The sequence below is a fragment of the Lachnellula hyalina genome, assembly GCF_007821495.1.
Source record: "Lachnellula hyalina strain CBS 185.66 chromosome Unknown contig00104, whole genome shotgun sequence".
Classification (NCBI taxonomy): domain Eukaryota; kingdom Fungi; phylum Ascomycota; class Leotiomycetes; order Helotiales; family Lachnaceae; genus Lachnellula; species Lachnellula hyalina.
The window spans coordinates 1-24,260 of record NW_022157218.1 but is presented as its reverse complement, the minus strand read 5'-3'; the positions used below and the strand labels follow the sequence as shown (position 1 = coordinate 24,260).

The 24,260-nt window shown below is 47.6% G+C and overlaps 8 protein-coding genes across 8 annotated transcripts; 4 read left to right on the top strand and 4 right to left on the bottom strand.

The window, feature by feature from the left end:
- Window positions 1–1,906: 1,906 nt before the first annotated feature.
- On the top strand, window positions 1,907–4,033 carry mlcE_2 (Efflux pump; the record flags this gene model as incomplete). The annotated part of the gene is made up of 9 exons (XM_031150976.1): window positions 1,907–2,185; window positions 2,238–2,314; window positions 2,369–2,420; window positions 2,475–2,649; window positions 2,698–2,721; window positions 2,770–2,841; window positions 2,892–3,395; window positions 3,445–3,605; window positions 3,659–4,033. The coding sequence occupies 9 exons, from the start codon at window positions 1,907–1,909 to the stop codon at window positions 4,031–4,033; spliced, it is 1,719 nt and encodes a 572-aa protein (XP_031003965.1).
- Window positions 4,034–4,810: 777 nt separating this feature from the next.
- On the top strand, window positions 4,811–6,653 carry LHYA1_G006034 (uncharacterized protein; the record flags this gene model as incomplete). The annotated part of the gene is made up of 2 exons (XM_031150975.1): window positions 4,811–4,894; window positions 5,025–6,653. The coding sequence occupies 2 exons, from the start codon at window positions 4,811–4,813 to the stop codon at window positions 6,651–6,653; spliced, it is 1,713 nt and encodes a 570-aa protein (XP_031003966.1).
- A 285-nt stretch (window positions 6,654–6,938) lies between these two features.
- LHYA1_G006033 (putative transporter) lies at window positions 6,939–8,628 on the bottom strand (the record flags this gene model as incomplete). The annotated part of the gene is made up of 4 exons (XM_031150974.1): window positions 6,939–7,910; window positions 7,964–8,067; window positions 8,133–8,337; window positions 8,437–8,628. The coding sequence occupies 4 exons, from the start codon at window positions 8,626–8,628 to the stop codon at window positions 6,939–6,941; spliced, it is 1,473 nt and encodes a 490-aa protein (XP_031003959.1).
- A 989-nt stretch (window positions 8,629–9,617) lies between these two features.
- On the bottom strand, window positions 9,618–11,520 carry dak1_1 (Dihydroxyacetone kinase; the record flags this gene model as incomplete). The annotated part of the gene is made up of 4 exons (XM_031150973.1): window positions 9,618–10,231; window positions 10,281–10,532; window positions 10,584–11,363; window positions 11,415–11,520. 4 exons carry the CDS (start codon window positions 11,518–11,520, stop codon window positions 9,618–9,620), a joined length of 1,752 nt encoding a protein of 583 aa, XP_031003960.1.
- A 288-nt stretch (window positions 11,521–11,808) lies between these two features.
- dgoD (D-galactonate dehydratase) lies at window positions 11,809–15,974 on the bottom strand (the record flags this gene model as incomplete). Its single annotated transcript, XM_031150972.1, has 11 exons — window positions 11,809–11,913; window positions 11,962–12,426; window positions 12,478–12,886; window positions 12,935–13,038; window positions 13,090–13,417; window positions 13,466–14,224; window positions 14,292–14,452; window positions 14,729–15,428; window positions 15,475–15,586; window positions 15,636–15,745; window positions 15,799–15,974. 11 exons carry the CDS (start codon window positions 15,972–15,974, stop codon window positions 11,809–11,811), a joined length of 3,429 nt encoding a protein of 1,142 aa, XP_031003961.1.
- A 387-nt stretch (window positions 15,975–16,361) lies between these two features.
- Window positions 16,362–17,673, bottom strand: ARI (Aldehyde reductase; the record flags this gene model as incomplete). The annotated part of the gene is made up of 6 exons (XM_031150971.1): window positions 16,362–16,537; window positions 16,591–16,877; window positions 16,926–17,119; window positions 17,167–17,271; window positions 17,323–17,469; window positions 17,605–17,673. 6 exons carry the CDS (start codon window positions 17,671–17,673, stop codon window positions 16,362–16,364), a joined length of 978 nt encoding a protein of 325 aa, XP_031003962.1.
- A 581-nt stretch (window positions 17,674–18,254) lies between these two features.
- On the top strand, window positions 18,255–19,030 carry LHYA1_G006029 (putative 4-hydroxy-2-oxoglutarate aldolase, mitochondrial; the record flags this gene model as incomplete). The annotated part of the gene is made up of 2 exons (XM_031150970.1): window positions 18,255–18,436; window positions 18,496–19,030. The coding sequence occupies 2 exons, from the start codon at window positions 18,255–18,257 to the stop codon at window positions 19,028–19,030; spliced, it is 717 nt and encodes a 238-aa protein (XP_031003957.1).
- A 647-nt stretch (window positions 19,031–19,677) lies between these two features.
- On the top strand, window positions 19,678–23,035 carry FUB8_1 (Non-canonical non-ribosomal peptide synthetase; the record flags this gene model as incomplete). The annotated part of the gene is made up of 4 exons (XM_031150969.1): window positions 19,678–19,974; window positions 20,039–20,784; window positions 20,833–22,516; window positions 22,583–23,035. The coding sequence occupies 4 exons, from the start codon at window positions 19,678–19,680 to the stop codon at window positions 23,033–23,035; spliced, it is 3,180 nt and encodes a 1,059-aa protein (XP_031003956.1).
- Window positions 23,036–24,260: the final 1,225 nt, after the last annotated feature.

The following is a 24,260-nucleotide window of genomic DNA, read 5'->3' as shown; positions in this document are numbered from 1 at the left end:
AGGACAGCGGTTTAGCAACCCCGTTTTATCCATCTGCAGCGAATTGGGCATCGACGACCAAGAAGCAAATCTCCTCTTGACAATATTTAGGGACGAGATGTGCCCGTCTTTCCCGTTCATTGTCATCCCTGACTCGGTATCAGCTCAAGACCTCTGTCGAGACAGACCGTTTCTATACCTCGCGGTCCTTGCTATTTCAACCCGTAAATCTCTACATCAACATGAACTGGGCAAATTTATCATTAAAGAACTTGCAGAAAGAATGCTCGTTAATGGAGAGCGGAGTATGGATCTACTGCTGGGAACTTTGACTTATGCTGGATGGTCCGTCTTCAAGATTTACTACAAGTGTTTATTTGCTAATTTTCTGCAAAACAGGTCTTACTATCATTTCTTCAATGTTCCGCAGTTGACCAGTCTGATATCTACAGCTCACACGTTGATATACGACCTCGGACTGAATAAGTCAACATTCAGAGAACCCCTGACCGTTTACCAACAAGCTATTCGCACTACCTGTGGAGCAAAATATCTTGCGATCCCTACAAGAACCATAGAAGAACAGAGAACACTACTAGGATGTTTCTATCTCAGTGCGGCGTAAGCATACTGTCCATTTGTTTTGCGATTGACTAACACAGACCGCACAGGGTGTCATTCTTTTTTCAGCGAAGCGACCCACTTCCTCATACACCGTACATAGACCAATGCTGCGATGACCTAGCTGATGTGAATGTCCACAAGAACGATCGTTTTGCAGTGGCTTTTATTAGACTGCAGACTGTCTCCGACAGGATAAATCAGGCTCCGTGGAATACTCCCAAAAGCTCCTTGGGATTATCATGCCCTCCTGTGCTGTTTGTAAAGGCACTGCAAAAACAACTTCAGACATTTGCAAAAGCTTCATCTAGCGAGATGTCTCAGAATGGTCAGAAGCTCAGTGCTTATCGTCTTCCCCTTCTTTAATTTACTAATACATGTCTCCCAGTTTATCTTCTCTTGACTTTCCACATGGCTGAAGTTTCCTTATTCAAGGCCGGACTTTCCAAATCGCCACATCTCCCCCCCTCGTCCGAACAGGACTTCGACCGACTACAACTCCTGCACGCATGTCTTCAGAGCCTCAAAACTTTCTTTGGCATTCTTCACGCTATACCCGTTTCGAATTACCATTGCAATACAGTCCCATTGCTTCAAAGTATGTGCCGTGGTCATGTCATTCTCCACCTTTTATGCTCTTTCGAACACCCAGATTGGGACCTAGACTATTGCAACCGCATACTCAGCTTCTCTGGTGTGTTGCTTACATTCGCTGACCTACTGGAAAAATCATCAAGTGCTCTTGGGTTTCAACCTCGCGGCAGCGATATATTTCTTGCCTGCGCAAAGACGATGCGCAGGGCTGAGGAATACTGTCGAGTGTCGGGATCAACAGATCAAGTGCCTGCTGATTTACCACAAACGTGTGAGGCTGAAATACCCGATTTAACCAACTCAGCCTTGGATGATTGGACGATGTATCTTGACGAAGTAATGTTACGTGATGTTATTGGTCCGTTTGGGACTCAGGGGTTTCCGTAAGGCGCGGGTCAATCGGGGATACCGGAATTCCCGCTGGGGACGGAGCGGGAAGCATATCCCGTTTCCGACCCCGTTGCCGACCCCGTTTCACGAATCAGATGCTTGTAAGCTCTGAGGAATTGATGAGGCACAGCTGGAGATTCACTATTTCCGAGATACGTAAATCTTCTACCTGGACATGACACGAATAATAAATACATGACTTTCCCACGTTGTCTCATGGCCAGAGAATACAGGAAATACTCGCAAGAAACAAGACCTTGCAGCATTGACGGTTCGGACACTACTTTGTACTTCGTAACTAATAGTCAAAATCTCAATGAATATGGAGAAGCGGGAAAGCTCCGAAACAGAAGTTGCTATTGGCAGCGATACCAATGAGCCTCATTACAAGCCTATCAACAAATCCATAAAGGAACCTTCATACGCCACGAAAGACGACCAAGGCTCGACGACTGGGGATAGTTCAAACCTACAGCCAACTCACACGAACGCTTCTGAAGATGGGTGGGAATACGTTACCGGGACGAAGCTATACCTAGTGATTGGAATGGTGACACTAGCATGTTTTATCATGTTGCTAGATACGTCGATTGTTGCAACTGTATGTTAGGCCTGGGACATTAAATCCAATTGAAAATTACTGACTTCGATAGGCTATTCCGAGCATCACGAGTGATTTCCATTCTCTCGGTGATGTCGGATGGTATGGAAGCAGCTATCTAATATGCAGGTAAGAACCGCCCATTCTGTTTCTGGTGTGCATTGGTTAACATGCAAATTCTAGCTGTGCATTACAGCCTTTGTCAGGAAAGATATATAGTAGATTCAGCTCAAAGGTAAGTCAAGTCTCCTGCGCGAATATATATACACTGAATGCTAATGTTTACCAGTGGGTTTTTATGTTTTTTCTCTTCGTTTTCGAATTAGGGTCCATGATCACTGCCCTCGCTACCTCATCAAATATGTTGATCGTTGGGCGAGCAGTTGCGGGAATGGGTGGCTCTGGTTTAGTTAATGGAGCGCTCACAATCATTGCAGCTTGTGTACCCTTACATAAGAGAGCCGGTATGATCTCCTCTTTCCATGATTTTGATATATTCTAATTCTGTCTAGCTTATCTTGGATTTATGATGTCTTGTAAGTAGATTTACCAAGTGAAATATAGAACAGATCTAACATCCGCAGTTGGTCAAATCGGTATCTTAGTTGGACCCCTAATTGGAGGAGCATTGACTCAGTATACAACTTGGCGATGGTGTACGTTTCTTCCCCAATCTACCTTCAAATATATTGCTAATATCTCCTAGGCTTCTGGATAAACCTCCCAGCAGGTGGAGTTACTGCCTTAATCCTCTTCTTCATCCATATCCCGAGTCGGATCGAGAAAATACCGTTCAGAAACAACATCAAGGCTACTTTAGTCTCTCTCGATCTCCCAGGCTTCTTCCTCTTCGCACCCACCGCCATCATGCTGCTCTTTGCACTTCAATGGGGCGGTATCAAATACGCCTGGGGTAGTGCTACCATCATCGGACTCTTTTGCGGATCTGCTGGCAATTTTGCGGTATTCTTGGCCTGGGAGTACAAGAAGGGTGATGATGCGATGATTCCATTCTCGATGATCAAGATACGTATTGTATGGTGCAGCTGCTTCATCATGTTGTTCTTCTTCGGGACACAAATCATCACGTCCTACTACCTCGCCTTGTACTTCCAAGCTGTCCGGGGCGTGACTCCAACGCTTAGCGGTGTTTACTTGCTACCAACTATTTTGAGTCAGATGCTATTAGCTATTATATCTGGAGTCTTGGGTTGGTTTATCCTTGTTGCTCTCCTTGGAATAGTACTAACAGTCATTAGTCGGCCGCCTTGGGTACTATATGCCTTGGGCTATAGCCAGTGCAGTCTTGTCGGCAATTGGCTCCGGTCTACTATCTACCTATACGCCTACCACATCAACAGGAACCTGGATCGGGTTTCAAATCATTGGTGCCGTCGGTCGAGGCTGCGGAATGCAAATGGTAACCATCTCCTGCCCTCATTGCTTACGCCCTAGCTAATATATTCTATCCAGCCCGTCATCGCCGTTCAAAACGCGACCCCCTCGAAACAAACCTCAATCGCCATGTCTATCGTAGCATTCTGCCAAACTCTCGGTGGTGCCATGTTCCTCTCCTTTGCGCAAACTGGTTTCAACACTGGTCTCAAAGATGCCCTCCACCAATACGCACCCGAAGTCAGCTCGCAAGCCGTTGCTGCCGCCGGTGCTACAGGATTTCGGCATATAATTCCTGAGGCCTCCGTACCTGGCGTCATTCACGCCTATAGCCAGGCTATCAACCATGTATTTTATATCGCGGCTGGCGCTGCTGCGGCTTCCTTTTTCGCTTCTTGGGGCATCGGATGGAAAAGTATCAAGAAGGCGAAGACTGTCAAGCCAGAAGCCTAATTGCTTTGTATTTGGTATTTTCCGAATTGTGTTGGAAAACCGAGTTTGGGGATCGCCGCGGAAGGAACACGGCGCTCTATTTAATAAAACATGAGTGTCACCACCCCACCACTTTTATTTTCACGCGTTGGAATGGGTTATACTTCTTGCATGTTGGCATTTTATTGGTTGGGAAAGGTCAAAATTCCACTCCAGTTTAGATATAGAAAATAGAAGACACCAATTCGTTGATCGCGCATTTGGACGGGCAAAAGAGACAACTATTGTCTTGGGATAACTCTTATATATTACTTCGATTTCCACCGTTTTCAGAATCAAAAGAGTAAGCAATTCCAGGAATACACAGTCTGCACAAGTGTGTACTCGCGGATCATTAAGATGCTCCCCCTGATATCTTTCGCCACCCAAGTATAGCATATTTGGCGCCTCGCCTAAGTACGAGGGCCCCTGAATTGGGACAACATAAGAAATGTCCAAACTTCATTTCTGCACATATTACTAGCCAAACCACAGAAGATTATTGGAGCCACACCAAGTTAAAACTCTCTAATCCAATCTATCAATTTATTTTCGCTTTTCACAAATTGGCAGACAGGTTCCCACACGTGACGCGGCCGTGAGGAGTACGCACCAAAAGTTATACACTAGAAAAGGTGCTAGCAAGAAGGTTTCTCCAGACGACAATCCGTGGTTAAATCAATAAAATCCAACCTTTTAGAAAGCTCGACCGTTCTATAAACTTGGATTTCTTGTATACTACGACCAGCAAGAGCTGAAATGGACTCACCCTGGAAAGCGGCGCCGCAGTACGGACCATCTTCAGCCTGCGAAGTAGCCCCACATAAGCCCTTGGACCCTGATGTTCGTAGCTCCAGTCCAGATACCCCCGCACAGCACGTCCATCCGTAGCTCAGCTCATCACTGGGTCGGCTGAGAGAGTGAGAGGCATTTATCCTTTTCAGCTTCGCTAACTTTGATCCTTACAATGTAGCAATTCGCCGCCGAGAGCTCGGAAGTCGTCAGGTTCACCCAGCTCCTGGCTTCTCTGCCCTATGACCCAGAAACATGGCTTAACCGCGGCAACTGTCTGCGTCTGCTCGGCTACCCAGAGCTGGCTCTAGGAGACGTCTATAAAGCCCGTCTTCTAGTCGAGGCTGGCTTGTTGCAATCGGATTCGCATTCGGATCCGCGCTCAGAACTTGGGAATGAAGTCCGCAAAGCGTTTCGTAAGAAGACGTATGAGCTGCATACCACTGATCCTGCGTGGGTGAGATTTGCAGACGCGGTAGCAACGCCAGAGTTGCTGGCGCGCAGAGTCGAGGAGATGCTGAAGAGGCTGGAGTTGCAGATCTGGACGGAATTGATGGAGGGGCTCATGGCAGCGAATTGCTGTGGTGATTACGTGCGCATGAGTCGTGAAGCGGTGGAGAAGTTTCCGGATGATGCGATTTTTCCCAGTGAGGTGTCGAATGCGGATTCTTGGTTTGCTCAACGGGAGACTATCTTGAAAGCGAGTATGGAGAGTGGGGAGATGAATGAGGAGCAGATGAAGGTTACTCTGAACAATGGAGGCGTCTATCCAACGCCGTATCCGTTCATGGAGGATGACTTCTTGATTAGGGATGAAGTCACATTTGCAGGTATCGAAGAGGATTTTCGGAGAGTATCGACAAATTGCATGGTGGTTCGGAGTACCATCCGTGACACGGTAGCTGAAGATGGCGGCGAGGCAACTACGGAAGCTGATTGCATCGGTGTGATTGCGACCCGGGATATAACTGCCGGTGAGACCATATTGGTAGACACGATGTCTTCTGGCACTGTTGGTGTAGATGCCGATCCAGATGGTTGCCCGACATGCTGCGCATGTCCAGTCAGGAATTTCTGGAATACTTGTTGTCCTGTCCTTTACTGCTCGCAAGGCTGCGCAGACATTGCAATGGAGACATTTCATAAGCCAATTTGCGGAAAGGATTTCCATTATCTCTACACTGCCGCAAGGAAAGCAACTGCTACTGCAGACTTTTCCATCGACGCTTTGTTGTTGCTAAGAGTCTTGGCACTTTGTCTTGAAGAAGGGGCAGATCATCCATTAAAGAGTACTCTCTTGGTGAGACTGACGCCAGCATATGGATTCAAGCAGCCCAACCTCATAATCTTCAACTTCGAAGACCATATCCAGACACCAATAAAGATCCTCCAAACACTCGGCGTCAACATCTTCACCAACCCATTATACGATACCTGGGTCCTCCACACCATGAAATGCAGAATACAAAATAACAAACACGGGCAAACGCTGGAAGACTGGCCCGGAACGAGTATCAGCGGATTATATAGCATGTTGAATCACTGCTGTAGTCCGAATGTAGATTGGAGACATGATTTCGGAAGTAGCGAGGTCACCATGTTCGCAACGCGGGACTGCAAGAAGGGGGAAGATCTGTGCATCAGCTATATCGGCCCCCAGGGGAATGCTATGAGTGTTGTTGATCGACGGAAGAAGTTGATGGGCTGGTTCGGCATGCCATGTAGGTGTGTTAAGTGTGTTGAGGATGCAGCTGTTCAGGAGGACTTGGACACTACTCTCACTGCTCAGACCTCGAATTTAACTTGCTGATTTGCCTGTGCAGTCAAGGTTGCTTGGATAGCGACTCGTCATAGTCTCAATCAATTTCTGCCTTGGTTGAGATCAGACCTCTGGGCTAAATGAAATCGCTATAGGATGAAATCGATCCCTAGCGTGAAGGAGATTCTCTGTTACACTCTCTTCGCATAATAGCCTCGGATCCGAAGCCTTAATCCCCTTGTCCTTTCCCATCAAAAAGATTTCATAACCCAAGCGCAACATGACAAGCCCCTATCGTAAAGTTACGTCCTCCAAAAGATCGTGTCTTACATTTCCTTAGTACGCATAAAAGTTATTAGCTTCAGATTCCGTTGCCCTGATTTTCTTGTTCTGTCGTATCAAAATGAACTTCATAATCCAAGCGCAAATAACAACCCCAGCCGAGAACCCAATACTGGCAGCCATGGCTGTTCCAAAACGCGGGGCGTCCGAGTCTGGCCACAGGTACGGCGTGTACACACTAGCAACATTGCCAATGCAATTCGCAAGCGCAACAGCCACAGTCTTCTTCTCGTTCGTTTGACCAAGCGTCGAAGCAACCCAGCCCATCCCGATATTATTGACGCCGTACGTGGCGCCGACGAACAGCACCATAGCGAAGTATCGCCCGCCTGTGTTCAATGTCCCCCACGCAACGGCGAAGCCGATTATGGCGAGCGCTTTCGAGATCGTGATGTGCCACGTGCGCTCGTTGTACCGTCCCGATGACCAGGACACGGCAATCGACGCAAATGTCGCTACCAGATACGGGGGACATGTTAGGAAAAGCGTGACGTTCGTGCTGAAGCCCAGCGTCTTGACAGCAGTCGGCATGAAGTTCTTAAACCCATTCGCAGACAGATGCAAGTTGATCATCAGGCAGAACAACCAAGTGCGGTAATCAGTAACTGCTTCCCACAGCCCCGTCATCGTGCTCGTCCCCGCCCGGCGTTCAGTGATATCGCGCTCGATACGCGCGTGTGCTAGCTGGCGCTGTGCCGGCGTGAGCCACCACGTATCCAGGGGCGCATTGGGCAGGAGGAATATCCCCACTATGGCGACGAAGATGGTGATTACGCCTTGGATTAGGAATAGCCATCTCCAGCCCTCCCAGCCATGCACGCCGTCTAGACCGGAGAACACGCCTGCGGATATGAGCCCGGAGAAGGCGCTGGCTAGCATGTTGCCGGTGTAGAAAATTGACATTCGCGTGGCTACCTCTTTGCGTGTGTAGAATTGACTGATCATGTAAAGCGCGCCGGGGTAGAACTGAACAGTATGTTAGCGGAGTCTTCGTATAGTTGCACTTTGGCTGAACTTACTGGTGCTTCCACGACTCCGAGGAGGAAACGCACAGCGAGCATGCCGTGGTAGTCTTTGACGAGGCAACTCAAGGTAGACACAAGAGCCCACGCCATCATGAAGCCTGGAGATATAATTAGCATGAACACACCAGAGATTGAGTGTATGGTATTATGGAGGGTGACAAACCTCCCATGAACCACGCTGGCTTGACTCTGTTGAGAATCATATTCGACGGCACCTGTCCCAACAGATACCCCACGAAAAGAATCGAAACAAGAGTATTGTACTGCGTTCCTTTGAGCTTCAGATCTTTATCCATCCCATTCAGCTTGGCATTAACCATCGCATTCCTATCGAGGAAGTTCAGGAAGTACATGACCCATAGAATGGGCTGCCCAAACACAACACAATGATTAGCTACAACCTCTCTCTATCTCTCTCTCATAGATGGAGAACTTTCGCTTTGCTGGATGAATACGGCACGACTTACCATCATGATCAAGTCTATCTTCCGCACAAGAGCGATCTCAAGCGGGTCCGTCTTCGCATACGCACCAAACCGATCCGCGCCCTCCCTCACCACAACCGGCTTCTCAGGATCCAGTATCGACGGTTCGCGTTTATGATCCACATGCTCAACTGCTTCCATGGTGGTTTTCTCGTCCATAACAGCACTGCCCATTGTAGCGTGAGCGCCAGTTGTTTGGAGATAAGGGTACGACAATATCTCAAGCCCAACCTTGTCAATCAATCAAGAGTCAAGACTTGAAATAAAGTGAACAACTGAACTGAAGTGAAGTATTCAAAAGCTACTCGTAAACGAAGGCCAAAAACTAGCTAGCTAGCCTTGAGATTGATTAGCTTTTGTAGAAGGAGTAATAGATGGATATATGGAATGTAATGTAAATTGTATGTCGGCTACGCAGGATATATACTTGGCATGCGAGTAGGGACCGTAGGTATATAATGCCAAGTTGGAAACCTACCTGCATCTCGCGCGCGTGGGGAAAGCTTGGCTCCCCATGGGGTATCGAGCTGCTGCTGGCCAAGCGCTCAGGCAACGTCCGGATACTTTTCCGTTACATTGATTCATACTGATGGGATGGATCACCAGGATGGCTTGGAATGGGATCATGGGCGGCTTTGGACTGGGAAAGCTAGCTACCCCGCACGCACCAGCATGCTGCTTAATCCTGGGGTGTTATGTTCTGTTTTCCGGGGTGGGTGCGAGTACCCCAGCTTTTCGAAATGTAACGTTTTGATTCGAGTAGACTGATAACTCGACATGTCGCATTCGGGTGTTTCTATCTTACTCGTATCATTTCTTCGGCTTGATGTGCGGGAGCGGTGAGTGAGTGCATGGTGAAGTGAGATTATCATGTGCCTGTTCTCGTTCCAGGGGAAGTAGGATCACAGTAGGGAGAAGGCTTGGCGGGGCGTCCCCGGAAATTGGCAGATTTAGTGCGTGGGGATGCTGTTTCCCCACAGTTCAATCCTAGTGAAGAACCGACAGGGTGGTACTTTTAAGCGGCCTCCAAAACATTATGTGATTTGAGAAGGTTAATACCTCTCTATCAATGGTTGCTATATAGCAATAGCCTTTGTATCATTTTGTAAACCTGTGAAGAGAATGGCCATATCATATCCATTGAGTCATACTCGTATTTACTTTTATAACCCTTGCGCAAGACCTTCTAGCAAGCAAAGAACCCCTTCAGCACCTGGGTCAGGGACAATAGCCCATGCCGTCTCTTCAACATAGACCGCTCTCCCAAACGCAGCTTTCATCCCTTTCGTAGCCTCTACCCCCGACTTTGCCTTTGCAACCGCCTTTTCCAGCCCCTCGCCACTTGCAAAACTCTCGATGAAAGGTTCCAGCGCATCCATCAGCGTTCGGTCGCCCTTTCTCGCGGGTGTCGCCAACTGTAGCTGTGACAGCGCTGCCTTGGCTGCATGACCCCATGTTTCGGAGTGAAGAGTATGAAGAGAAGATGACAGTATCCGTAGTGATGAAGCTAAGCCCGCGAAGAAGATACTGTAGATTGCACCAGATGTGCCATCCATGTTGTCTTCTATGATATTGGCGAGATGGAGCAGGGTGATGAGAGCATCCGGATTCACGTCTTTGGAGTCGAGAAAAGCCAGTACTGCTTCGGCCCCTCGCGCAAGAGTTGTCCCGCAATCCCCATCTCCAACAATGGTGTCCGAATGCGTTATACGCGGTTCGGCAGCAATAACGTTCTTGCAGGCCTGGGAGACTTTGCTTTTGAAAGCAGAAACGTCCACTGCGATATTTGTTAGTCTTGGCTAGACAAGCAGGTGCTCTGAACTTACATTTGAATCCGCTCTCGATTGTGACTTCCAGGGCTTTGGGTTCATTCAAGACAGAGACTTGGCGTGAGCTCTGGTTTTCCCATACAGAGGGAGCAAATGAAGGCCCACACCAACCGACTGCACTTGTTGGGGCATCAATATATTCGACTATTTCTGACGTAGCTTTAAGCAAAGTTATGCTAAAGCCCGGACCATCGAGACTGGTCATGAAAGTCCCCGAAAGAACTCTAGATATCGTGATATTGCGAAGTTCTGAAAGAATTGTTAGCATTATCGCTACCTGTATTCGTAGACAAAGCTTACTCAATGCTACCACAACACCTTTCGTGATCGCTCCCAGTTCTAGGACCGAAACGCCTCCAAGATTGTTCACAAGAAGCACAATCTCTTCCGCATCCTGCATATCCACAAAAGCACGATCTGGATCATTCATACTCAAAAGCTGGTCAAGCATCATTTCGATCAAAGAATGCAAATCAGGCTGGGGACTCAAAATCCGAGACCCAGATTCATTGTGAATACCCATACCAAGTTCGAGTTGTTCACTCTTTGGGTCAGAGAAGCCATTTGCAATTTCCCGACCTGGAATATGCACATGACCTAGTGAAGCTCCAACTGTGACCAGGTTGGAAGCCACGAGCCTTCCCATGCTGGTGAGTTCCTCAAAAGATACTGCTGGCTTCTTGTTCATCGCACCCAATATTTTGTTAACCAGGACAGTTCCCGCTAGGCCCCTCCTTCCAACCTTTCCGCTTTTCTCTCGGCCAACAGAGACATCATCACCGACCACGATAATCTCGACTTTCACTCCATAGTTTGCTCTAGCTTTCTCGGCAGCCAGATGGAAATGAAAAATGTCTCCTGTGTAGTTCATGATGACGAGAATGGTCCCCGCTTTCCCACCGACGCGGGCGATAGTATTGACGATTTGAGAGACATTTGGTGATGCAAAGATGGAGCCAGAGATGGCTGCTATCAGGAGCCCTTCACCTACATACCCGGAATGTGCTGGCTCATGGCCCGCACCGCCACCTGCAATCAAAGTGACATCGACTGCAGGATTGTGGTCTGCGAGGAATATTGCTATATATGGTCAGCTTTGCTCAGCCGTATGTTTATGAGAGTCACAAATACCCTTATTGATCTTATCAAACCGCAAAGTAGGATTGGTAAGTGTCAAGCTCTCTAGAGAGTCCAAAACGAGATTTTCTGCGTCATGGGTGAAGTGTCTAGTCGACATTATACTGATTATTACCGGAAGTAGCTTAAGTGTCTGTGGCCTTTGAAAAGTGGAACAACTGCCCCTTAGGGGATGATAGTCATTGATATGGACTTCACTATGGGTACAGTGTACGGAGGAGGAAGCCGGATGATTCATGGCATTCAAAGGCCTGTGAGACAGTCGACTATCCGGTATGGCCCCGCACTCGGTCTTTTCCGGTCCTCGGGGCCTAGTGACTTTTTCTGGCCCAATTCACAGCATCGCATCCCAAAATCCGTCAGCAGGATAATGCATAGGCTTGGTCAATCAGCTTGGCAACACCCCCCCTACACCAGTTCCGGTATTCTCATCCCAAGGTCGATTAGGATCGCCCATAAACATAAAATCGAGCCCACCTACTCCGGCGGTTACCTGTAGATATCAGCTCAGCAGATGAAAAGCATTGTCCAATTGAATTACCAATGAATCAAACTCTCCCCAACTGGTCAAGTCCGCCATAAGACTTGATGGGGTCGTCGCATTCTGAGCGCCACCAAACATTGTTCCGTCCGAGATATCCGGGAATAAATCGCCAGCGACGGCAGACCCAGGTAGTGGCGGCTGATTTGCACTATTCATTTGACCTGAATATGTTGATGCCTGAAAAACTGTTGAATCCCGTTGAAGTGTTGACGCCATATCCGAGTTGCCATTTTGTGACTCTACTTGCTGTTGTGTTTGCTTCACCGCTTCGAGTCGCAATTCTTCAAGTACAACACTATATCTCTGAGCCAGAGATTCGTTCTCGGCCATCGATGATATTTGAGTCTGGCACTTCTTTGCAGCATCTATGTAGGACTGGTATTTATCTTGTGGGGTATGTCGTTGTTGAATTGCGTACACGTAAAGTACAACAACAGCACAGAATGCGAAATAATGAGTAAACTGGTAAAGTTAGCTGAAGGTTTCGTCGGTCAGGTGAAATACATAGCATACCCAGAATGCACGATATATTTGCTGTCCCTCAGTTAAATCATTCACGATAGCAGCAATATGCATTGCTGCAGTGAGGCATTCACCAACGTTTTTGTCCATATCTGGCGTTCCGGGTGCTCCTCGAGGACGTGAATTTCTGCTATTTAGACTTGCAAAATTGCTCAAAAGAAAAGGCCGGTGGACCAGAATTAGTGCATGGTAATAAGCAAGATTCAAGACATTACGTTGGCGCTGAAAAAGTGGGATGAGTAACGAGGTATCAACACCTTCATCCAAAAATCTAGAGAGCCCTTTGCGCCAATGAAGTAAATCCTCGGAATACTTCGTACTTAATGTAACCCGAACGTGTAAGGAAGGGGGTTTAATGGGGTAGAGATCGCGTAGGATGTGACTGATGATTTTCGCAAGTCTGTATGTTGCGTCAGACGAATGCTATGAGTTGAAGAAAGGAACTCACGTGTTATGAGCAACAGATGCCATCATTATAGACTGAGATCTTGTGTTACCGATGTTGATATGTTGTGGGGTGAGGTCTGAATCGTTCACAATCATCGGAAGGTCCTAATTTAGTATCATTAATAACTTTGAGCATTAAATTCAGGGAGCACCCACTTGGTCAATATCGTCGTCGTGAAATGTACGTGGTCTCCCAAGAGCAGCACTTAGATAGTTGTCGAGACCGTAAGCACACCAGAATACTCGCTTTCGACATTCAAGCTCCACTAGATCTATCCCATTGGAATTTTCCATGCGTCGTTTTCGATGTATCCCAATCGCAAGTAAAAGGTGGGCAGTGGTGCCGAAAAGACTCCAGCAATGGTTAACGCGCGACTGGGATAATAGATAGAAACATTGACATAGTCGTGCTTGGACACTTGTCAAACGAATCTCGCCTGTCTCAGATGCGAGCTGATGATCAGCAGCTTGAAAATATCGAGCACTGCCTTAATCAGCCTCAATTTCTTGTGAAATGTCGGTCATTGCTTACCTGGTATCTACACTGTTTGACACTGAAGCATCTGGCATATACTCCTTTGCCTGGGCAAAGACCATGAAGAGCAGAGCTGTCTTCTCTTTGGCACCGACCTTTTGTCGCATCACCCCAAGGTTTTCGTAGAATTCTTCCAGCCACGCTTCAACAGTGGGACGATGGAGAAATCGATGTGTTGCTACTGCAAATTCAAAATACCTTGCCACAAGCCTCCGAGCATCGGCTTTTGGTGGAAGGACAAAAAGCGACGAATCAAATTCTGGCAATGGAGCATCTCCAAATGTGAAGATGGAAGAATTTTGAGTAAAGGATATTTTCTCGTGTAGTTTCTTTTGAATTCTCAGGAGGAACGAGACGCCAGATGACGGACCAACATAATGCCCCTGGAGATCCGTTTGTGACGGCTCGGGTGAGTTGCGAGATGATTGACCTCTCGATTCTACATGCTGAGCTCTGGGGAGGTGCAGGTGGGCTGTATCCCTTGTGCTCTCACGATACTGAGCTTGCACTAGCTGATCGCTAATCGGACTTGGCAGCGAGTTCATCTCATGAGGCTCTCGCTGGGTCTGAATTGGTACTTCAGGGGGCCTAGCAATGGTCGCCATGCTTACAGGACCTATGGCTTCAGGTTGGTCGGTCCCTTCGGGGAAAATGGATGGAACACGGCCCCGTGTGTATGCAGCGGTAAATTCACAATTCTTTCCGGAGTGGGTGCAAAGAGTACATGGTTGTCTCCCACTGCATCGAGTCTTTTTCCTATCATGACAGTTAGCGCCTATTCAGCCAGCCGGTCTCCGTGGAATAGAATAGAACATATCCCTACTTCTTGCATCGATCACACGCTCGGGTTGCACGCGAGCGCTCCGCTTCATCCCTTTTCTGACGTTTAGCAGACGGCGGTTGCGATGCATTTCTACCCTCATTCATAATCGGCGAAGAGGCTTGCTGTAACGTATCAGGGTCATCCGCCATGGTCGCAGTTTGCTGAGTTGAGAGTATAAACGGTGAAGGTCGAAACGTTCGGATAAGCGCAAAGTGTTACACGCACACCAGTTAATTCACTTCCCACGCACTGATGGTAGGGCAATGCGGGGTAGATGCCTGCCAATACTGTATTTATTCACATTAAAAGTTTCACTCCAAAGTAGATCAAGACATCGAGTGTGCAATATTTACTGGGTGATCTAATAGTCATATTCATGGTTCATCTTATTACCACTCTCTCACTTCTCCGCCAGGTCCAATAAAACCCGGACTTACCCAAGCTTTGGCATCCTTTGAGAACTTTCGCACCTGCTCTTCGTCCACCTCAATCCCTAGTCCAGGCCCCTTCATCAAATCAATATAACCACCAGTGACCTTCCAAACTTCCGGGTTGTGCGTGTAGCTAGTCAAATCCTGACTTCCAGCATTGTAATGTATTCCGAGACTCATCTCCTGGATAACAAAGTTAGGAGTTGCAGCAGCAATTTGGACATTTGCAGCTAGAGCTATTGGTCCAAGTGGGCAATGAGGTGCCAGTGCTACGTCGTAGGTCTCAGCCATGGCGGCAATCCTACGCATCTCAGAAATGCCTCCACAATGACTGATATCTGGTTGCAAAATGTCCACTGCTCCTGACTCCAAAAACGGGCGGATTTCCCATCGGCTGTGCAGACGCTCGCCAAGAGCAATTGGTGAGGTGGTCAATTGTGAGAGTGCTTTAATGGCATCGGGATGCTCTGATAACAAGGGTTCCTCGATGAACAAGGGACGGTGTGGTTCAAGTGCTTTTGCGAGCTGTTTCGCCATTGGCTTGTGCACCCGTCCGTGGAAATCGATGCCCGCGTCCATACCAAGAGCCTTGACGGCTTTTAACCTCTCAACGCAGTCGTCCAGAGCAGATGGAGAGTCTAACCAGCCCAAATCCTCGGTTCCGTTCATTTTTATGGAAGTGAAGCCTTGAGCTTTCCTCGCTTCGCTATTTCGAGTCAGCACGCAACTTGCGGGAAAGATGATAAACTGACGCTTGGGCTGCAATATCCGAGGGCCGGTCTCCTCCGATCCAGGCGTAGACCTTTATTTTGTCTCTGACTTTACCACCGAGCAGCTGATATATCGGGACACCCAACTTCCTGGCTGTACACAACTTTAGCAAGAAGGAAACTATTTTACCATGAAGCCATACCTTTTAGATCCCATAATGCAATGTCAATTCCGGCCAAAGCACTCATAAGAACTGGGCCGCCTCTATAGAAACCAATCCTATAGGAAGTTTGCCAGATGTGCTCGATGTCGCTGCAACTACTATCAGCAGCATATACGGGGACCAGGTATCCAAAACAACTCACTCGGCATCCATTCCCGTATAACGTTCAATATATGCATCTAAGCAGCCTTCCACAGCATTCGTATGACCTTCTAAAGATGCTTCACCCCACCCTACGTTTCCGGCATCATCAGTAATCTTGACGAACAACCACCGTGGTGGAACACGAAAGTATTCGATCTGTGCTATTTTTGGCATTTTGTATTGCTGATAGGGAATGTCACCTTGTCTGATGATCAGTATCGCAGACCTCTATGTTCATGTCTTATATGACGGGGGAAAAGGTTGAAGTTCGGATGTAGATCTCCCGCTAGGCCGAGACTGGTCGGATAACTTGCCTTGAATTGCATATGGCAGTTGACACCGGAAGCTATAGTAAGTGGGGGTGGGGTTCCGGTTTATGGAGAGAGCTTGGAAACATGAATATTGGAGAACATGGAGCTTCGGAAGCGAGACGGATTACGGGTCACTGCACGCGGGGCGTGTTTGGGGGAGGGTGGAGAAAGCTGACGCCAGAGTTGTTTGATTGTTGAGCAAGGGAACGTGAATTTTAAGCTACATTGTTTAAGTGGCAAGTACATTGTTTTAAGAAGTAGCTTTCAACTTTCGCTGGGCCGCTTTCCAGTCCTCCACACTTTTCTTCAAGCTCTCCGGTCCTACTTCACCAAAGATATCGACACCTAATCGGGCCGGGAAGTTATACCTAGTATGGCTATCTAGTGCCGTGATCTTGTCAAAGACATCTTTTGGAAGCTCGAATTCTAACGGTTGAGTAAGAAAAATAGCCAGCTAGAATAATCACATGGGGTTTTACCTTCAAGATTGTCCTTGATTCTCGATGCTGTGACACTTTTGGGGAGCACAACAGTGCCGCGCTGAACAGCCCAATTGATCAAGAGTTGAGCTGGCTGCCTGTTTAGATCCTTGGCGAGAGCAATGACGGTGGGATCATCCACTGCTCGTGGAAGGTTGTAGATATTGTTCCCGAGTGGACTGTACGCTGCTACGACTATGCCTTTCTGTTTCGACCATTCCAACAGCTTCGGTTGCTGCAAGTACGCATGCGCCTCAATCTGATTGACCGCAGGCGGGATGGCTGCTCTTGTTGGGCATCAGAACAGCTCAGAAAGTTACAGGAATTGAACTCACGTTTGTAGAAGGGTCTCGATCTTCTCTTGTGTGAAATTACTGACACCAATGCTTCGAACTTTGCCTTTCTTGACAAGAGCTTCCATAGCTTTCCATGTATCAGCTATTGGCACATCGATGACGGAAATTTGCTCGGTGGTTGGATCGACTGGGAATCGTTCGGTGGACTTGGGGAACGCAACAGGCCAATGGATCTTCAACAGTCAATTCTGGTCGCATCGGCCAAGGGGGGGTTCCTCACAAGATATAAGTCAACATAATCGGTTTGGAGGTCTTTCAAGGTTGCGTCAAGAGCTGGTTCAACATCCTCTGGCTTGTGATCGGTATTCCAAAGCTTTCCAGTGATCTATTCGTCTCAGCGAGTGAAATTGTTGCCGCAAATTATCGCAACGCTTACAAATATTGACTCTCGCTCCACTCCTGAAGCTTTGATTCCATCTCCCACTTCTGCTTCATTCCCATACACTGCTGCTGCGTCGATATGGCGATAACCGAGTTTTAGTGCCGCCGCTACAGCTTCCTTGACCTCGTTCGGTTTTGATTGCTACAAGTAAAAAAAAGTCAGTCGCGAGGAAATTCAACTAAATCTCGCTTTACTTCAAAGCGCTCCAATCGATGAAACATAACAAATTGTCCTGCATTCTGGGTGCTAAGATTCTCAGAAGCTCGTGGAACTGACCCATGTGCCCAATCCAACAGCGGGGATGCTATGCCCCGAATTTAGCTTAAACGAACGATTCGATGCCATTATTGCGATGGTTGATTTAGAATCTTGAATCTGAGCACCAATTTTGGATTAAGAAGATACTTTTAATGAAATACTAAACGCTATCGGCCGTCACTGACGCGATTCCTGGCAACTTATCCGATAGCGTACAGGCTTTTCCGTACCCCGCATTCACAGTTGATAGTGGGGGTAATACAGGGTTATCTGAATAAAAGGTCTATTACGCTGCGTTGAATCTTCAAGACTGCGCACTTTCATCAATTTTCAAGAAAAGTATGTTGTTGTAGACGCGACAAACTCTAGACACGATACTGACATCTGCCGTAGTGACTAATTCCAGTGCTGTTCCGCCGCCGCTCGGGGTTTATGTACCAACGGTTACTTTCTTTCAATCGTCTACATCTCCTGGAGCACGACAAGCCCCCCTGGATATCGAAACACAAGTCCAACACAGCGTCCATCTGGCCAAGAATGGCGTTCGGGGTCTGGTGCTATTAGGAAGCACTGGCGAAGCCATCCATCTTTCCCGCGCTGAACGATCCGAGCTCATATCTGGAGTTCGCAAAGGGCTCACAGATGCCGGCTTTATCGACTACCCTATCATGGCTGGGGTCCTGACGAACTCGGTAGACGATGCTCTCGAATGGCTTGAAGATGTAGCCAAAGCTGGAGCTCAGTGGGGCCTTGTGCTTGTTCCTGGGTATTTCGGTGGGGCTGCAAACCAGGAGAACCTGAAGGAGTGGTACAGATTGGTCGCAGATTCAAGCCCGATTCCGATACTTATGTAGGGGTTTTCTTGTGCCTTGTATAATCATTCACATTGCTAATTGATCGACCATCAAGATACAACTATCCAGGAGTCACGAATAACATTATGGTCAGCCTCGAGACTTACACCGAACTCGCGGCCCACCCTAACATTGTTGGCTGCAAAATGTCCCACGGAAACGTCTCGCATCACTTGCAAGTCTCTTTGGACCCAGCCATCGACCACGAAAACTTCCGTGTATACAGTGGATTTGGACAACAGCTAGGCCCAATCGTCTTGTTTGGAGCGGCAGGCGTTATTGATGGTCTCGCTGCGATATACCCCGCTACGGTATCACGGCTTTTCGAGCTCTCCATAAAGCGCCCTGTCGAGCCAGATAACTTGAAGGAAATACAAAGGTTACAATTTATTGTCAGTCGGGCTGAAGAGTTTGTAGGAAAGTGGGGAATAGTTGGAATCAAGGAGGGCGTATATCAGGTTTTGAAGATGGGAAACTTGCAAGGTGGAAGGTTGCCTTTGAAGGGACGTATTCCAGAGGGGGAGTGGGAAGCATGGAGTGTTGCTACAAATGCAATGAAGGAGAATGAGGTGGTTTTAGAAAAGAAGTAGACGAACACTTGGCATCTTCGACTCTTTCTTGCTTCTTGCTTGTGACAAATTCAGTAGCCATAAAAACCCGTGACACCGTAGAGTAAGCTCGAACAGTAGACGGATTGTTGGTATCAACGTTAGTCAGCTGATACCGTGGGCATAACCAACACGCGTCACGTAAACACAGTATGTATAGGCAGGTATGCTCTTAATCATGAAAAGAGCCGGAACTAGCATCCGGATAGAACAGGTATCCGCGTTGGGGTCATGTGATCCGGAAGCACTACGAGTAGTGGTTTTCCGCATTTCGGTTGCGTTTTCCGGGCTGTATTTTCCCACTCCTTGACCCCAATCCACAACAGCAGGTCGCTCTTTGACAACCCTGCAGCACGGCATAATAGGATGACGTGGACTACAGAACAGTGGAAAAGCACAGAGTAGGCTGTCACCGAAAGAACTCGTGATGAGGCGTTCTAGTCGATCCGGAGACACCGGACGCAGTGTGAATCGGGATCCGTAGAAGAGGTAACTTCTGTTGACAAGTGTCTTGACGTATCGCCCTTTCTTGGCAGGATAGAACATGTATTTGTCCGAAGCTTCTACCTTCGTGTGAATTGATCTTTGCGTTTGTTAAGTGACTACCTCTTATTTTCAATTTCAGGACCATGATTCAAACCATAATTTCAACCGTTGAGGCGAAAGTCATGCCAAAGCTACCAACCTTAGTAAAGGTTACTGAACATGTGGATTCGCCTGCCTCTATCAACAAGCACGAGGACGTGGTTTATACGATCAATGACCTCCTTCTCGAGCGAGCGAGGACGATACCCGAAGAGCCTCTCGTGGGGTACCCCGCATCAACGCGGGGTACGGACGACTATGTGTATTACAACGCCAAAGATCTAAACCGATTTGCGAACGCGGCTGCGAAAAGCTTGAATGATCAGGGGCTGCCGATAAATGTAGGTTTATTTCATTCTTTGCTCCAAACCCATTTAGTAAATACCAACTGACGACTACTTGTAGAGTTCCGAGACTGGCAACAAGATTGTAGCCCTGCTCGGTCCGTCAAATCTGGACTATGTCACCTCAATATTTGCCTTAACTCGTATGGGATACGGCGTGCTTCTCCTCTCGACACGACTAGCTACGGATGCATATGTTTCGCTTCTAGAGAAAACAGGTTGTGTCAATATACTGGGCTCTCCCAGTACTGCCAAATCAATAGCTGCGATACAGGAAGTGCGGGAATGTCATTCCTTCTCGATTCCAGAAAGGTCTAGCTATGACATCTCGGGTTCCGTCAACCCATTTTCAGCACCGGCCACGACATCTACGGCATCAGATAAGATCGCATTTGTTATTCATTCATCGGGATCCACAGGACTGCCCAAACCCATCTTCCAAACCCACAAAGCATGTCTGTCGAATTACGCCAACGGCAGTAGCTATCGAGCATTCTTGACTCTACCTCTCTACCACAATCACGGCATCTCGACATTCTTTCGGGCCATTTGCAAGGGCAAGCCCATTTCCCTGTACAATGCAAGCCTGCCCCTTTCGGAGACGAATTTAATCAAGGCAATGGAGGCTGTGCAACCAGAAAGCTTTCACGGCGTCCCATATGCCTTGAAACTACTGAGCGAATCAGAACGGGGGATTGAAACATTACGAAAATGTAAATTGGTTCTCTTCGGAGGCAGTAGCTGCCCTGATGATCTTGGAGACAAGTTGGTAAATGCTGGAGTATATATTGTTTCCCACTATGGGGCGTAAGTTTGCGAATCCCGATATTTGGTATATTACTTACTTTCATGTAGTACCGAAATGGGCCAGTTGATGACTTCCTATCGTGATCAAGATGACAAAGCCTGGAATTTCTTACGGCCATTACCGTCAATAGCTCGATTCCTGCAAATGGATCCCCAGGGAGATGACTCTTATGAGTGCATATGTCTGGACGGGCTTCCCGCAAAAGTCACCTCCAACTCTTCAGATCCACCAAACTCTTTCCGAACCAGCGATACCTTCTTACCACACCCAACAATTCCAAATGCATGGAAATACCTTGGTCGAATCGACGACCGGGTCACGCTAGTCAACGGCGAGAAAGTGCTTCCAGTTCCATTTGAGCATCAAGTTCGACAGAATGAGTATGTGAGAGAAGCACTGATTTTTGGGATTGGAAGAGCATTTCCCGGTATCCTCATCGTGCCTAGTGAGAAAGCCATCGGTATGAGCAAAGCGGAGATCTTCGAAAAAGCATGGCCCAGTATTGTACTTGCCAATACCAAAGCCGAGGCTTTCAGCCAGATACAGGAAGAAATGGTTGAGATTTTGGAACCTTGTGCCGACTATCCTGCTACAGATAAAGGCACCATGATCAGACTCGCTTCGTATCGCAAGTTTGCGGACGTGATAGATGCAGTGTATGATCGATTTGAAAATGGTGTTGTTGCTGAGATTGGAAATAAACTGAGTCTGAATTTTGATGAACTCAAAGCATACCTCCTACGACTCTTCTCTACTGAATTGCACCTCGCAGATCTGGCAGAGAGTACAGATTTCTTCGATGCCGGAGTGGACAGTCTACAGGCTATCAAAGCTCGATCATTCCTAAAACGGGAGCTGGACTTGGGAAATTCTGATTTAGATCAAAATGTCGTATTCGAGCATCCTAGCGTTGAGAAGCTGGCAGCACATCTCTTTGCTCTCCGGACCGGCGAGGAGTTGGAGCTGGAAGATGAGATTCACGCAATGTCACAACTCATTGAGAAATATTCATCGTTTGAAGGCCACCTACAACCACAGCAAGAAGTCATCATCCTCACGGGAACTACCGGTTCACTCGGCGCTCATATTCTTGCACAGTTGTTGCAAAATGACAACGTCAGGAAGATATATTGCTTGGTACGGGCTAGTACACCCGAAGCTGCTCTCGATCGCATTCTCTCCACTTTGGCAGCCAAGCAACTGCCTTTCAAGAACATAAGCAAGGTCGTCGCACTACCCGCATCTCTCGACCGCGCGGATCTCGGCTTAGATGCTACCATCTTGAACGAAGTAAAACAAGACCTTACTAAAGTGATCCATAGCGCCTGGGCCGTCAATTTCAACCTCCAAATCCGTAGCTTTGAAAAGCAGCATATCCAAGGTGTTTCGAATCTCCTGAACCTGTGTCTCTCCATCAGAGGTTCCACGCCCGCACAGTTCTTCTTCTGTTCCTCCATCTCGGCAGCTGCCGGAACGCCGCTCCCAGCCACAATATCCGAAGCACCTATTCCGCAGCTGGAAAATGCTCAGAATATGGGATACGCAAGGTCAAAGCTGGTTGCTGAGCGCATTATTGAATCGGCTGCGAAAAATACCGGCATGGTTGCTAAAGTGCTGAGGGTTGGGCAGATTGTTGGTGATAGTGCTGTGGGCATATGGAACACTACTGAAGCTATCCCGCTCATGATCCAAAGCGCAGTGACAATGGGTGCTTTGCCTGCGCTTGACGAGGTAAGTCAAAATCGCCACTCACCCCCTTATTATCAAAATTCTGTTCACTCTGATTAATTATCCCAGACTCCCTCATGGCTCCCCGTCGACATCGTCGCACGCACCGTTCTAGACATCACGAAAATCAACTCCACTAAATGCGGATCATCATCATCATCCTCAACATCTGAGCTCCACAACCCATCCATAATCTACAATCTCCAGAACCCGTCAACCTTCCACTGGACCACCGATTTCCTCCCCGCTCTCCGAGACGCAGGCCTCGAGTTCGACATCGTGCCTCAACGCGAATGGGTGCAGCGGCTACGAGACAGCGACCCGGACCCGGCGACCAACCCGACGAGAAAGCTGCTGGATTTCTTTGCGGAGAAATACGATAATGAGAAGATGGGTCGCAAGGGCCTTGTGTTCGCTACTGAGAAGACGGAGAAGGCGAGTGAGACTCTTAGGGGTGGTTTTGATGTCATTGGCTCTGGACTGGTGCGGAAAATGGTGCAGCAGTGGTTGAAGGTATGGTGAAGTATGATGAGATAGATGATACCGCAATTTTTCTTTTCTTTTCAGGGGGTAAATTGGGAACGGTGAAAGCCTTTTTTCTATAACAGGCAAGACAGTTAAGTAGAATGCAAATGTTTATGCAGAAATGTAGGCAGTGTTGCTGTGATATAAGGTGGGTATAAAGTTTACGATGTGGGCTGTCTTTTTGATCATAAGTCTAGGCTAAATAAGCTACGATGCTTTCATTGAACGTCTTATATAGTACAAGCTTGAGACAATGGACGCGCTGAGGAGTTCCGGACGATGGCTGAGCCGATGAATCCTGATGCTCCGGTGACGAAGATGCGCATTGTTTATGGGGGAGGGGGGTAGTATAGTTAAAAGGGGACTTGGAGTTTGAGATGTGAAGGGATGATATCAATTATTCGGGTTTGAAAATGAGGAGATATTGAGGGAGACTTTGGCAGAGCCACATGTTGCACTTTATATGCATTTTCTTGACATCAGACTTTCTCCCGTCTTATATAGTAGACCTTACCTGCACGGCAAATTCTTAACGCGGGGTTTGTGTGCTCCGTTCCGTAACTCTACTTAAGTGGTGCTGTAGTTATTAGTGAGGTTGCCAGATGACTTGAAGTGAGCTTAGTACAGATACGACTTGAGGTTAGCTCTAAACTATATCTATAGGTAGGTCTATACAGATACGAGCATAAACTATCGTCAATATGATATATAATCAATTAATACATAGTAAGCTGAGAGTAGAGGCGACAATGTAAGTTTACCGAAAAGGTAAGAAATACGAATAGGAGAGCACGGTTTTTAAGCGAATGAAAAGGGGTAGAGCTTTCGCTTATAGGATTTCTCCTCCCCAACCCAGTATGTGGCGTTTTTAGCTTACGCGTACTCCACATCGATTGATCCCCCCCCCATCTCGCGAACAGGGATCTATTTCGATGGGACTTGGGTAAGGGCGGCTTCCTTGTTGTGGCTTGGCTGTCCTGTCTCTTCCTCCATAGTAGTGATCATGACGTCACATCATCTCGTCCCTTACTTATACTTAGAGCCACACACACTTCTTAACAACTAACTACAACAACTTCATACCCTCAATTCAATCAAAGACTTCCCATCAAAACAAAACAAAAGAAAACACCCCCAAATCCCCAATCCATCCCACCCATCAGCCAATTATGTCATCATCAAACAACAACAAAAGCGGAGTTTCCTCAGGTCTAAACTGGGT